This window comes from Falco rusticolus, chromosome 4, assembly GCF_015220075.1.
Source record: "Falco rusticolus isolate bFalRus1 chromosome 4, bFalRus1.pri, whole genome shotgun sequence".
NCBI lineage: Eukaryota > Metazoa > Chordata > Aves > Falconiformes > Falconidae > Falco > Falco rusticolus.
Genome location: NC_051190.1, coordinates 75,739,048 through 75,752,553, shown reverse-complemented (window position 1 = coordinate 75,752,553; position 13,506 = coordinate 75,739,048). Strand labels below are relative to the sequence as shown.

Genomic DNA, 13,506 nt, shown 5'->3' with positions numbered 1-13,506 from the left:
TCTTTATGTAGCAAATGCAAGAAAACTTAAATCACAGAAGCATTTGCCATTTCTGGTTTGTGTTGATGCTGCAAGAAAGGGACTGCAGCCAGCTGCGTGTTTTTTCTGATCAGGACTCCTCCACTTCACAACAATGCACATTTTTCCTTCCTCCTGCACTATAACCTTTCCTCTATATACTAAATGAGGAAGAAGAGTTTATTAGAAGTTGACTGGAAAGGGCTGAAGAGACTGGCTTTGGATGTTAGAAAAAGCATCAACTATTAATTTACTTTGAGTGACTCTGTACTGCTTATATTATTCTGATTCATGTAAATCTAATCTTTTCATCCTAAGAGAAAGAAGAATTTATAATAGCAAAAACTTTACTCTGCTGTAAAACTTTTTAGTTGTATTTATGTAGATTACATCTAGATTTTTTCCCTCTGCTTCACACTGTGTCCTCTTTAATAAAAATGTAACTAATGTCAGAAATATTTAAAGATCAAAAATTAAGGAAAAAACTTTAAAAGGTAGAGAGAATATAAAAAGGAATGGAATAAAGCACAGTAAGCTCTGAATAGTTTTGTTCATATCTAATTTCTCATTAACTAAGAAGTCCAAAAGAAAAAGGCACATTTAGAATTAATAGACCACACCTAAATAAGTCTATATTAATAACCAACACAAGACTATAGTATTTGTCAAGTTGACAAGTGCCATGAAATTGATACAGAATTTGAGAGGTTACAATTTTGGCAACAAGACAATCAGCTTTTCACATACAGATCAACAGTTTAAATTCTGTCCAAGTTAAGCAAGGCATAATAGCCACTCCTTGTCAACAAATCCAAGTGATGTGATGACTTCCAGCCGGTGATCAAAGGCAATCAGGCAATCTTTTCACAAAAGTTAGTGTTGAGATTTTCAAAGCAGTCTGGAGAATTTACATACATTTTTAGGAGATTATTCATAAGCATTCTGGCCACCTCTGTGTAGAAACTGAACAAAACTTTACATTTTCAATTTACAACCTGTTTGTGGTGGGTTTTGGTTTTTTTTTAAAAATCAATTGTAAAATACTTTAGAACAAGTCAAACTCAGCTGCACTTCATCATTTTCCCACCTTGTTTATATTATTTTTACATGAATTCATACCATGTGGCATGTCTGGCACTGAATGGACAGAGTGAGAATGAAGCCCCCAAACTCAGTAGGTTTGTGAGAGACAGCTCCTTGACGAGCAGAGCAGACATAAGGAAAGAACCAACTGCATGAATTTCACGCTCAGCATGCAAGACTTGACAGGCTTGTATTATTTTGACATGCTTCTATTACTTTTTACAAGCTGCAGAACCATGAGCGAAAAGCGATCGCACAAAGACACTAACATTGCTCCCAAAATTCCAGACTTGTCTGTGGAATTTGCTTTCTTAAAAAAAGAAAGCAAAATTAAATTCCTGGAATATATTCCAAACAATGAAGAAAATTTAAGAAACGCATCCCTCTTTGAAAAGTCTTGTATCAGGGTTTCCATTATTTCTTTAAACACAGCAATTTAGGCTACTTGGCACAACATACTACTGCACATACAAAGGCAGGGTTTTCTTTGTTACGAAGCATTACCTGTATCTATCTCCTACATACCTTTTAATTGAAAATACATACTCTCAATGCATGGTACTAATGTTAAATCAGCCACCTTACCTGGACAATCCAAATTTAGGAACACTTAAAAAAATTTTCCCTTGTTTTGTGGTTGGACAGAGGAGGTTTCTTTACAGAAAAGCAACAGTTTAAGGGCAAGTTAAAATTTCCGAAAACTAAACCAGGATTAAGGAACAACCACTTCTGTTAAATCACAGCCTACCAGCGAAGTCAAATTTGAGTAAACTTATGTAACTTATTCTGCTTATTCTCTGTAGCACCTATTTTATCAGCATTTCCCCAAAAATATACTCAGCCCCAGAATTCCACCTCTTCAACTGTACCAATCTTCTTTGGTCTTCTGCTCAGGATCATAAGCTTTAGTCATATGCTGTAATTTTGCCATGACTACATTTTTCACCAAATCTATGCTTTTCCCTGGAAATATCACAAAAATGGTATATATCTTTAAAATTATTATCTCCAATTGTGGAAAGTCTTAAAATTTCGTGTTTTCAGATTTAGAAGCATGGTCCAATACACTACCTCTTCTTTGTTTTGTGATGATGCTACAACTTAAGAGTTGTTACAACTGTAATTTGATCACTTCCCCCACTTTCCTGAACTTGGTGTTTAATTTCTAAAGTTTCACATTCTTTTGCCCAACTGACAACTATTGAATCTGTTCTATTTGGAAGCTTGTTGAGGTTCCTTTTCAGAAGAGAGGAGAAACAGGAAGACTGACTCCATACTTCCAAGAAACTAAGAATTCTAAGAAATCTTAACATTTTTATTCATTCATTCTTCTGTCTTTTTCTCCACTCGTAGGAAAGGTAGTTTATAATATAATATGTTGGCTTCTCAAGAAATCATGTGAAAATGCAGATTAAGGTTTCTTTCAAGAAACAGGAACACCAGAGCTATCAACACAGTGTAGCATGCCAGGACTCTGCAGTCAATATACAAGTGTCTAATCATAAATTTCAAGATCTATTTACTTTATGTTTCAGCATAGCAGTCAAAAGACTGCAATTACTGGATGTGTTTCATTAAAGCGTGGCACATTTATCAACATGTCCTTGCACATTCAGTGTCCCATTAGCTGGTACCAGTAACAAAATGATTTTTAAACAAATACACAGAAATACATTGAAATCTCTAGCTATGGGGCAGACACATAAGACAGAGCTTTCAGCCCCTAAATTACAATTCCCAACAATTGTCTTAGTATATAAACTTACACTGCAATATAAGGTAGTACAGCAAAGTTGGCCTTTTTTCTTTTGTCCTCATTTTTATCAGATTTTTACTATTCCAAACACCAAGGTGCAACAGGAACCCTATGTTATTCTGCAGTTAGTGTATCTGTACAGCAATACTTAAGAGAACCTACTTGTTTGATTATTTCCTGTTGGGAAAAAAACACAGGAATTTCTGGTAACACCTACATATGTCAAAAGGTTCAATCTACTTTTCTTGGAGTATCAGATACACTTTACTGGAAGTACTGTAGAAAGAATATGTGGTGGTGATAATGCCTATTTCCAAATCTGGATAAACAAACAAACTTGTGTGGATACTGTTATAACTGAGGGAAACAAATGCCAGTCACATCTGTTTTGCTATTGCAACACCCATACTAAGAAAATAAATAGCTGGAAAGCAGACCATAAAAATGAGGGAAGAGACTAGCACTAAAATGAAGTCTTGTATGTAGGCAAAGAACAACTCTTGTGTTTTCTTTTCTGTAATTCCTTCTTTTTATACATGGAGCAGCAAGAAAATATTTTAAATCGTTTTTCTACAGTGCGATTTCTTGCTTTCACAGTACTACTAAATACTGCATTTTCTTATTTTTTTTTAATTTTTGTGAAATTCACTGGGCATCTTGGATTAAAGACCAATTTTCTCTAAACTGGCTACAGAACAAAGGTTATTTTGAAGAGCTATTTATCTACATTCTCAGAGGAAAGTAAGCATTACTTCAAACTCATTCTACCTTGCATCACTATTGAAAGGTAGACAGCTACTTTACAGATTTGACCAGAAGGGTATACTGACAATAACATTTAAAACAAATAATCAAAGCCCTGTATCAAAAGCAAGATTAGATCTCTGGAATGAGGGAAATGGAGATCAAAACGAAAACAGAGAACAAAGAAATAGGAAGAGTTCTAGTAGTGTCAATTGAAAAAGAGAGCTGAAATCCCAGATTTCAATTCAAGTTTTTTGTTTTTTTTTTTTACGAGGACCCAATAAAGTCCAGAATAAACTTGAACACAATGAGAAAAAACATGATTTTTTTTAAAGGAAAAGAGAACACTGAGAAAACCATAAAGAGCAGGTAATTCTATTATCCTCAAGAGAACATCAAGTTTATTTTAAGAGAAAAGCAGAGTAAGAAAATGCAGACTGAAAAGGAAATTCTTGCTTCTAGGACTCTCTATTTTCGTTCACATTACTTGAGGCAGACAAGAGGATAAATAAAATGAATAGTCTACAACTGAAAGCAAAACAAGATGTGTTAGGTCAGCCCTTTGATGAAATGTAAGGTTTAAATGCATTTAATATCTTCTATGATTAAAAACTCTTAATAATCACTGAAATGCTGCTTTCTCTCCTCTTCAGCTAAATTACATGGCATTTAAAAGGACCATGTTAAACAAACATAATCTACATGTTGAATTATTCTGGGGTTTTTAAATTAGAGCTTTAATCACTGTGGCACATAGCTATTCCATGCTCCACTTGAATCTTTTATTTAAAAAAACCTGATCCAACAGCCTTCCTAGAGAAATCCAAAATTTCTCAGACCAAAGAGGTCAGATATGAGGAAGTAAAATCTTTTTCTCTCCTCAAAAGAGTAAGATGTAAGAATGCAAACATTCTCAGGCTCTTAAGCAGTGCTATTTTAATAATATGTATAATTTTCATCTTCAGCCACCTGAAATACTTAGATGTTGTCATGGTTTAACCCCAATTGGCAACAGAGTACCATGCAGCCTGTCACTCATCCCCCCCTCCTCCATGGGACAGGGAGGAGATTTGGAAAAAGACAAAATTCTAGGGTTGAAATGAGAACAATTTAATAATTGAACTCAAGTAAAATATCGTTATAGTAACAACCACAACTGGAGGGAGGGAGGGAGGGAGGGCAGAAGAGGGAGGAATAAAGCCCAAGAAAAAAAAACAAGCAATGCACAATACAATTGCTCACTACCCATTGACTGATATCCAGTCAGTCCCTGACCAGCAATTGGCAGCCCCTAGCCAAGTCCCCCGGTTTATACACTGAGCATGACATTCTATGGTATGGAATATCCCTTTGGCTAGTTCAGGTCAGCTGTCCTGGATGTGGTCCTTCCCAGCTTCTTGTGCACTTCCTCACTAGCAGAGGTGAGAAGTCCTTGATTTAGAGGTAGCACTACTTAGCAACAACTAAAACATCAGTGTGTTCTCAACATTATCCTCATACTAAACCCAAAACACAGCATTGTACCAGCTACTGAAAAGAAAATTAATTCTATTCCAGCCAAAACCAGGACAATATCCACCCCTTATTCCATACCATTTGTATCATGCCATACTTTCCAATATTCTGTTACCTTCCCTGTCTTTTCATATAAACACACAGGTACTCCCTTAGTCTATGTACCATCCCTATAAAAGCCCATTGACCTCGTTCAGTCCATGACTTTGGGCTCCAACTGTCATAACAGTCTTTCAGGGCAGGAAAGACGATGCAAGGTGTTGGACTGTTCCATGCTGAAGCCAGTTCTGATTCCACCACTGCTGCACTTGTCCCGTCTCCTTGAAGTTCATTCTTCATTAATGTGGTGATGAAAAGGAGGTGGGTTCAGATCCCCAAATCCAGAGTGGCAGAGACAGGCGCTGCAAGGTGCCCAGTGCAATAATGGGCATACAGCCACCATAGAAGTGACAATATACAGTGTTGCATAGCAATTAACATCATACAATTTAATTAATTGGCTATTCTCACCCAAAATCAAATGCCCCGGAGGCACACACTGAACTTCCCCATCCTCCCATGCTACCCACCAAGTGCACCCAGGTCCTTGAGCAAAAGCAATCCTATGAACGAGTTTGCCTTTGCCTGAGGCAGGAATAACCCAGACTGTTTTCCCAAGTATATTTTTGATGTGCACTACAGGAACTTTATCCCCTTCTGCAGTACATAAAAGCTTCAACTGGGCAGGACCAGCTCAGCTGGCAGACCCTCTGGTGTTGACCAACCAGGTGCCTTTTATTAAATGTGTACCCCAATGTTTGAAGGTCCAACCACCCATTGCTCTCAGTGTAGTTTTTAACAGTCCATTGTATCATTTCATTTTTCTGGAGGCAGGTGCACAACAGCGGATGTGATATACTCACTCAATGCCATGCTCTGTGGCCCATGTGTCTAGAGGTTGTTTTGGAAATGAGCCCCGTTGTCTGACTCAGTTCTTTTCTGGGGTGCTGTGTTGCCATAAGGCTTGCTCTTCAAGGCCCGTGATAGTGTTCTGGGCAGTGGCATGGGGCACAGAACACATTTCCAACCATCTGTTGGTTGCTTCCACCATTGTAAGCACATGTTGCTTGCCTTGGCAGGTTTGTGGGAGCGTGATATAGTCAACCTGCCAGGCGTCCCCATATTTGTATTTCAGCCATCACGATCCATACAAAAGAGGGATTAGCAGCTTGGCTTGCTTAATTGCAGCACATTTCACATTCATAGATAACCTGTGTGATGGTGTCCATGGTCAAGTCCACCCCTCGATCATGAGCTCATCTATGTGTTGCGTCTCTTCCCTGATGGCCCGAGGTGTCATAAGCCGACCAAGCTATGAATAATTCACCCTTATGTTGCCAGTCCAGATCTACCTGAGCCACTTCAATCTTAGCAGCCTGATCTACCTGTTCACTGCTTTGATGTTCTTCAGTGGCCTCACTCTTGGATATGTGAACATCTATATGATGTACCTTCATAACCAGGTTCTCCACCTGGGCAGTGATACCATGCCACAGTGCGGCAGCCCACATGGGTTTACCTCTGTGCTGCCAGTTACTCTGCTTCCATTGCTTCAACCAGCCCCACAGGGCATTCGCCACCATGCATGAGGTAAAGCATTGGCCATTTTTCTCACTCAGCAATGTCTAAAGCCAGGTGGATAGCTTTCACCTCTGCAAACTGACTCCATTCACCTTCTCCTTCAGCAGTTTCTGCAACTTGTCACAGGGGACTCCATACAGCCATCTTCCACCTCTGATGCTTTCCTACAATATGGCAGGACCCATCAGTAAACAAGGCATATTGCTTTTCATTTTCTGGCAATTTATTATACAGTGGAGCCTCTTCAGCACATCACCTCCTCTTCTGGTGACATTGTGAGATCTTTGCCTTCTGGCCAGTCCATGATCACTTCCAAGATTCATGGACGACTGGGATTTCCTATTCGAGCTCATGTGATCAGTGCTACCCACTTACTCCATGCAGCAACAGTTGCATGATGTGTAGAGGAGACCCTACCTTTGAACATCCAGCCCAGCACTGGCAACCGGGCTGCCAGGAGGAGCTGTGTCTCAATGCCAACCACTTCTAAATAGCTTGAACCCCTTCATAAGCCACCAGTATCTCTTTTTCAGTTGCAATATAGTGAGCCTCAGATCCTCTGTATCCCTGAGTCCAAAAGCCCAAGGGTCAACCTCGAGTCTCCCCTGGTGCTTTCTGCCAGAGGCTCCAGGTAGGCCCATTCTCCCCAGCTGCCGTGTAGAGCACATTTTTTACACCTTGCCCTGTCTGGACTGGTCCAAGAGCTACTGCATGAACTACCTCCTGTTTAATTTATTCAAAGGCTCAGGGCCCCATTATATTCATACAAAATCCAAAACACTGCACTGTACCAGCTACCAAAAAGAAAATTAATTCTATCCCAGCCGAAACCAGGACACATGCACGACAAGACAAAGTGCATTTATTTCTTTTTACTATTCAATCTGTGAAGATAACTTGTTAAATTAGTTATACAACCCATAATACTTGTCCACTGAGTGCCATTAGCGCTTCCTAAACGAACTTCACTGTTCTGTCTGCTCAGCGATTTTCTGGTATAGATCAAAATTAGTAACACTACTTATTCTGTGCTCAAGTGTTTAACTAAACTAGTTCCCCTTATTTTTTAAGGTTCTTCAACAATTAGATTTCTCCAAACACCACAACAAGAATATATTACAAACATACACTGAACCTATGAAAATCAGGACATTAAATTCTGCACTTACAATGTTAGATCTGAAATCCTAAACCAACCTGAGAGAATTTACAAAGTAAATTAGTGTCTTTTCCTCATTCACCCCTCCCATACCAAAAAAAGCACACAGCTAAGGAGCGTGCCCTTTCCTCAACACAAATTTAAACAGGAGCAACACACAAATTTAAATACTTTACAAATAAATTTTCAGTACTGTGAAACTGACCGTTCCATAAAACTTGCTATTGATAGTTTCATCTCTCTTAATTTTACCAGTTATAATAGCTGTGTGGTTTTTGTGTGTGTGTGTATAAATCACTTTTTTTTTTTTTTTTTTTTAAATTTCAAAAGCTTTACCAAAATACTGTTAGCCATTTTCTCATAAGGGAATCCAAGTCCCTGATGTTTTTATTCTGGAGCTAGCAAACTCTTCTGTATAGTTTTGAAAGTTGATTAAAATAGTGGGACATCCTGATAAGAAAAGCCAGCTACTAAGCTGCTAAAATGAAATAAAATATTTTAAAATATTAAATTATATTTAAATATTTTTAAATAGTCAATAATAAATATTAGACAGTATTTAAGATCTTTTTAAAAACTAACTAAAATTAAAAGACCCAACCACCATAAATAGTAGCCACTGTAATGTTAGATGAGATTTCCAAGCAAACTGATGCACACAGGCATGCACACATAGTATGCGTGCACACAAATATCAAACTAAGATCTTCATCAAGGTTTTTGTAAGACCAGCTATATCTACACTATCTCAGGCCATCAACAATATTCTAGAATCTTTTTAACAAGGCACAAAACATACCTGATTGATTTCTAAGTTCATGGTGTTTTGGGGCACTGATCAACTTAACAACATGCATCTATATTTCTGTTGCTGGCACACATCATCTTCTTTCCACCTTCCATCACAGTCAACCCTGTTACCCCTAACTAGCCTTTCTGACACTCTCCTTGCGCCACTATAATCAGTGCAGGATCTGAGATGAAGAAATTGTCTGGGAAGAAGAGACTTCTATAAAGGCACAGAGAGACCATTTAAATGGGTAAAGGAGACAGATATTTACAGAGGCTGGGTTAACATCCAACACATTTACCTTGCAGCCAAGGAAAATGAATGACTACAGGTCTGGAAAAAGGAGCCTGTAATTTACTGGGTTTAACTTTGTGCCTCCCTTGCCTTTGTGGGTTTGTAACAGACAGAACAGCAACATACGGTGCAACCGCCTCATAATAAAGATTTGGTGTAGTCTCCAAAAGTCAGCAGGTACGCATTAATGTTGATGAGCCTTTATCAAGAGCTTTTAATTCCATTTTTCAAATGATGTACTGGCAAAGGCTGTGTTTTCGTGCCGAGACCCAATCTGCCAGGCTTGATCATACTTAGCACCTTTCAATCAAGGTAAAATTCACAATGCAGTTTCTCATTTCTAGTAAAAATAAAGAAGGACTCAAACTTCCATTGCAGAAAATCCATTTGTAATACACTTCCCTGTAAAAGATCTAAGTGGGGAGACTGTGTCTTAAGAAGACAACAAGAAAAAGTTCCACTGCACATAAATTCACACAAAAACAAACTCCACAGCTTGCCTACTCAACATTATGATTGGGGAACAACCAAACAATTGCTTTACAGAATATTCATATTGCTTAATACACACATACTGACATTTGGTAGTAGTTAGCTACCTCCTTTGCGAGGAAAAAAAACCCCAAAACGAACCAAACCCAAACAAGAGTCTATGTCCTAATTTCAAATAATAACTCCACTGTTAGCAATGTACCAGCCACCTCCGTGGCACCTACTAGACTCTTTTACTGGCCTCCAAACCACCTACATTCATCCCACACTTTATGCAACATCTTATTTACATATTTATAATTTTAGGTGGATGTATTAAGGTATCTGCAGCATAGCAACACCTGCACTTTTAGCACAGTAACAGCACTATCTTTAATACATTTTCCCAGATATTTTACTTAAACAACACTCAATGGTTAGGTTCAAAAGTTTTTGGATGCTTGTTGCTGTGGTTTGCAGAAAATACTCGTTGGAGCCAAGCCGTTTTAGAAGACATACTGATTATGCTACTGTGAATATGTTTGTATCCTTGAAAAAGAGAAAAGCAGCTTCAGGAGCAACTCCTGCTTCCATTCTCTAATAATTTCTTCTTTTCTGCATTTATCAGTAGCATTTGTCACTGGAAGACTATGCCCTAGTCTCCACAGTACAACACGTTTAATTACATCATTCACACATTAAAAAAGGGGGTAAATGGTACACAGAACACCAATGAAAAATCTGAAAAACTAACACTGCTTTTACAGTACCTTCCCATGTAAATCACATATAGCTTTAAAGAGTTATAATGACTTAAACCACAAGGGATGTTTAAAAGCACAGAATATGAAAGTCTTCAAGTGAACACAGGATCATTAGGTTTTAGTCAGAAAAGTCTGGAAGAAGGGTGAAAATTATGACAGCGCTCTTAAAATGCAACAAGTTAGTAAGGTGTGTACACATTTTTTCTCAAAGAAGGAAGCCATTGAATTCCTGCTAGAGTCCTGGCTTTTGGTTCACCTCTCAGTAATTGTCATTAATTTTCTGTGTCGATCCCAGGCCAACATGGACAGAAAAATATAAATTCTCTTGATAAATCCTTCATTGTGGTTTATAATACTGGCAAATTAACTTCAACCATTTTCTTTGCAAAGTACTTTCTGATGTTCTGCAAAAGAATTAGCCAACCTGGGTGTGACAGAACACAGTGCCACCAGTACCTGATCTGTCCCAGTGCCCTTTAATAGTACTGCATAACATTGTGTAAACATTATTCTTGCTCTCAGCATTTAAAAACAGGTCTCCCTATATAGCTCCATCTAGGAGTTTCCCAGTGTAGGTTTTGAACAGTCTTTCAAAGGGAACAAAAACTCACCTAAGTTACAAAGTTTTTGCCTAATACAGCAAAATACCTATTCAAACTTAACAGCCAAACTTACCTTGTCTTTTTCATGGACCACAGAAACAAGACAATGCTGGTGTTCCAGTTTTATCTTTAGGACGTCTAGTTACCTGTACTATGAGCTCCTGCCAAGTTACATGTGTGCGAATGACTGGCTGACAAACTACTAAACTCATTTAGCAATGACTGCTGCAAGGAACCAGACGGTAACTAATATCAAAACACTAATTTTATCTTCTTTTCCTACGAGTGCCGTTAATTACCTTATCTCACTGACCACGCCAAGGCTTTCTTTGAAGTAAGAAAGAGGTCCTCCTACAGCGCGGTAACTCCGCTCTCGTCGCCCAGAGGGCGGAGTGCTTTACAGCCGGCGTGCGCTGAGCCGTGCTCGAGGAGTGAAATGATAAGCTCCCCGATTAAAGCTCCGGTAAGCCCGCAGGGCCCCGTCTGAGCCGCCCGCCAGACCAGGAGGCGGGGGCGGGGGGGGGCACCCAGGGCTGCCAGCGCCCGCGGCCGGGTCCCACGGCCGCCTCACGTACTGCCCGGCGTCTCCCAGAGAACCGGGAAAGGCACCTGGCCGCGCCACCGGCGGCACCTGTAATCCCCTGCCTCCTAAGGCTCTCTCGCGGTATTAGGGACATGGCTTAGCGGTGGACTCGGCACTCCGGGGTTAACGGCTGGACTTGATCTTAAAGGCCCCTTCCAACCTAAGTGATTCTGTAGTACCTCACTGAGGAGCAGCTGCCGGTTCCATGCACTGCTTTACAGGGAGCTTCCCAGGCTTAACAGCAACAATTCGTGCCCCGGCTGCGAAGGGGTACGGCAATTGGCTCTCCTCCTCCTCCTCGGCTCTTCCTCCACCCGGCGCCGCCAGCGGCCGGGCCCCACAGCTGCGGCCGCCCGGCCCTGCGAGGAGCACCTGTGGCGTGCGGGGCCCGCTGTCACCGGCCACTCGCACCCACGCGCCGGCCGAGGAGGGCCCCGCGCGGCCCCGAGGCCGGGCGCGGAGCCGGGGCGGGCAGGGCGGACAGCACAAAGCGCCTCCTCCGCCCGCGGCTTTGTTCGCGGCGGCGCCCCGCGCCGAGCCTCCCGCCGCAGCCACGCTCCGCCGCCGCCCGGCCCAGCCCCGCTAACTGTCCTCCCCTGGCGTCACCGCGCTCCCCACCGGCTCCCCGCCACGCCGCTGCCTCCCACCTTGGCTTTCCCCGCTTCCAGCTTCTTCAGCCGCTCCTCGTCCTCCATGGCGACTGCCCGACTGAGCAGACCGTTACCGGCGGCGCGAGGCGGGGCCCACCCTGCCTCCGCCCCTCAGCCGGGGCGCGCGCACACGTTCGCTGTCCCGTCCCGTCCCGTCCCGTCCCGCGTCACAGCGACAGAAGCTGCCGCGGCGGGGCCACCGGCGCCGCCATCTTCATCTCCACGTACACATGCGGCCGGGGAAAGTGACGTGCGGGCCGCCCGCTCCTCCTCCTGCTGCTGCGAGCTCCTCCTCCCGCCGAGCGCCCCTGGCCGCCAGCGCCCCCCGCCCGGCGGCGAGCCGCGCCGGAGCCGCCCCGGGACGAGCGGGTTTGCCCCCGCCAGGCCGGGCGGGCAGCGCGCACCGGCGGCGGGAGCCGAGCGCGGGCAGCAAGCCGCGAGCACGGCCGCAGCCGCCGCGGAGCGGGGGGAAGGAGGCGCCGGCGGGCACACACCCCTCCGCACCCCGCCTCGCTCCTGCAGGCTGAGGGCGGGGGGCTTCTCTTCCCACAAAGAACGGCATCGCCGAGACGCCTGTAATTTGCTGCTGCTTTGATACAAAGGACTGAGCAGGCACTGCCCGAGGTGTGCAGGAGTGCTGCCTTCTGCTCGCAAATCCACCCTCTCTGGCTGCAGTGCTAATTTTGACAGTTTCAATACTCTTACAGTGTTTTCTTGCTCCTGCCTGCGGCTCGCTGATTTGCAAGCTCCCTATAGCATGGATCTCAAGCCTGGAAATACACCACCCAGGCTTCCTGAGCGTGTGTCGCAGGCTGTGTAAAGATGACAACAAAGGATGTGTATCCCCACCCCCCCACCCCCGTTTAAATTACTTAATATGCACTCATCGTGCCAGAAGAGTTGAAATGGGAGTGTTAAAATCACAATGGGAAATATGGCACGTGGCTATTAAATGCTAATGCAATTTCTATGCCTCAGCATTTGATACAAAGCAATATACTGGGCTTATTTAATATCGTCTGCTAATTGTATGCCTTGCAAGTCTAGTAGCAATTTGTATTACCTGTTCATACTGTGCTTTTTCTTTCAACTACACTTAAAGTCAGTTCCGTTTGCGATGGTGCAACGGATGGCACAGGCTTACACATTCCTGGCATGCCTTTTTTCCTTAGTGTGTAACAGCTGCCCGTGAATGGATTCCTTATTCTGCATCTGGAATCATTCTACTTTATTAAATGAAAAATCCTTCTGAATTAATTTAGATTTCAGCCTTGCTCATCTTTTGAACGCAATTCATCTAGTATGTGTTCCTTCCTTGCTTGATTTACCCAGCAAGGACCAGGTACACCCAAAACGGGAGAGAATGTCAAAGAGAAAACATCTGCACAGTATTACTGAGCAGGACCAAGGTGAAAAATATTAGGACTCATAGCAGCAGAATTCCACACCCATGTTAC

The 13,506-nt window shown here is 42.4% G+C and overlaps 1 protein-coding gene across 1 annotated transcript in view; it reads right to left on the bottom strand.

The window, feature by feature from the left end:
• The window catches only part of AKAP9 (A-kinase anchoring protein 9), a 120,729-nt gene extending 108,448 nt beyond the window's left edge, over positions 1-12,281 (bottom strand). The window contains 1 exon segment of the mRNA XM_037386447.1: positions 12,047-12,281. Within this exon segment, the coding sequence (XP_037242344.1) occupies positions 12,047-12,094 (48 nt within the window). The 5' untranslated portion in view covers positions 12,095-12,281.
• Between the last annotated feature and the right edge of the window lie 1,225 nt (positions 12,282-13,506).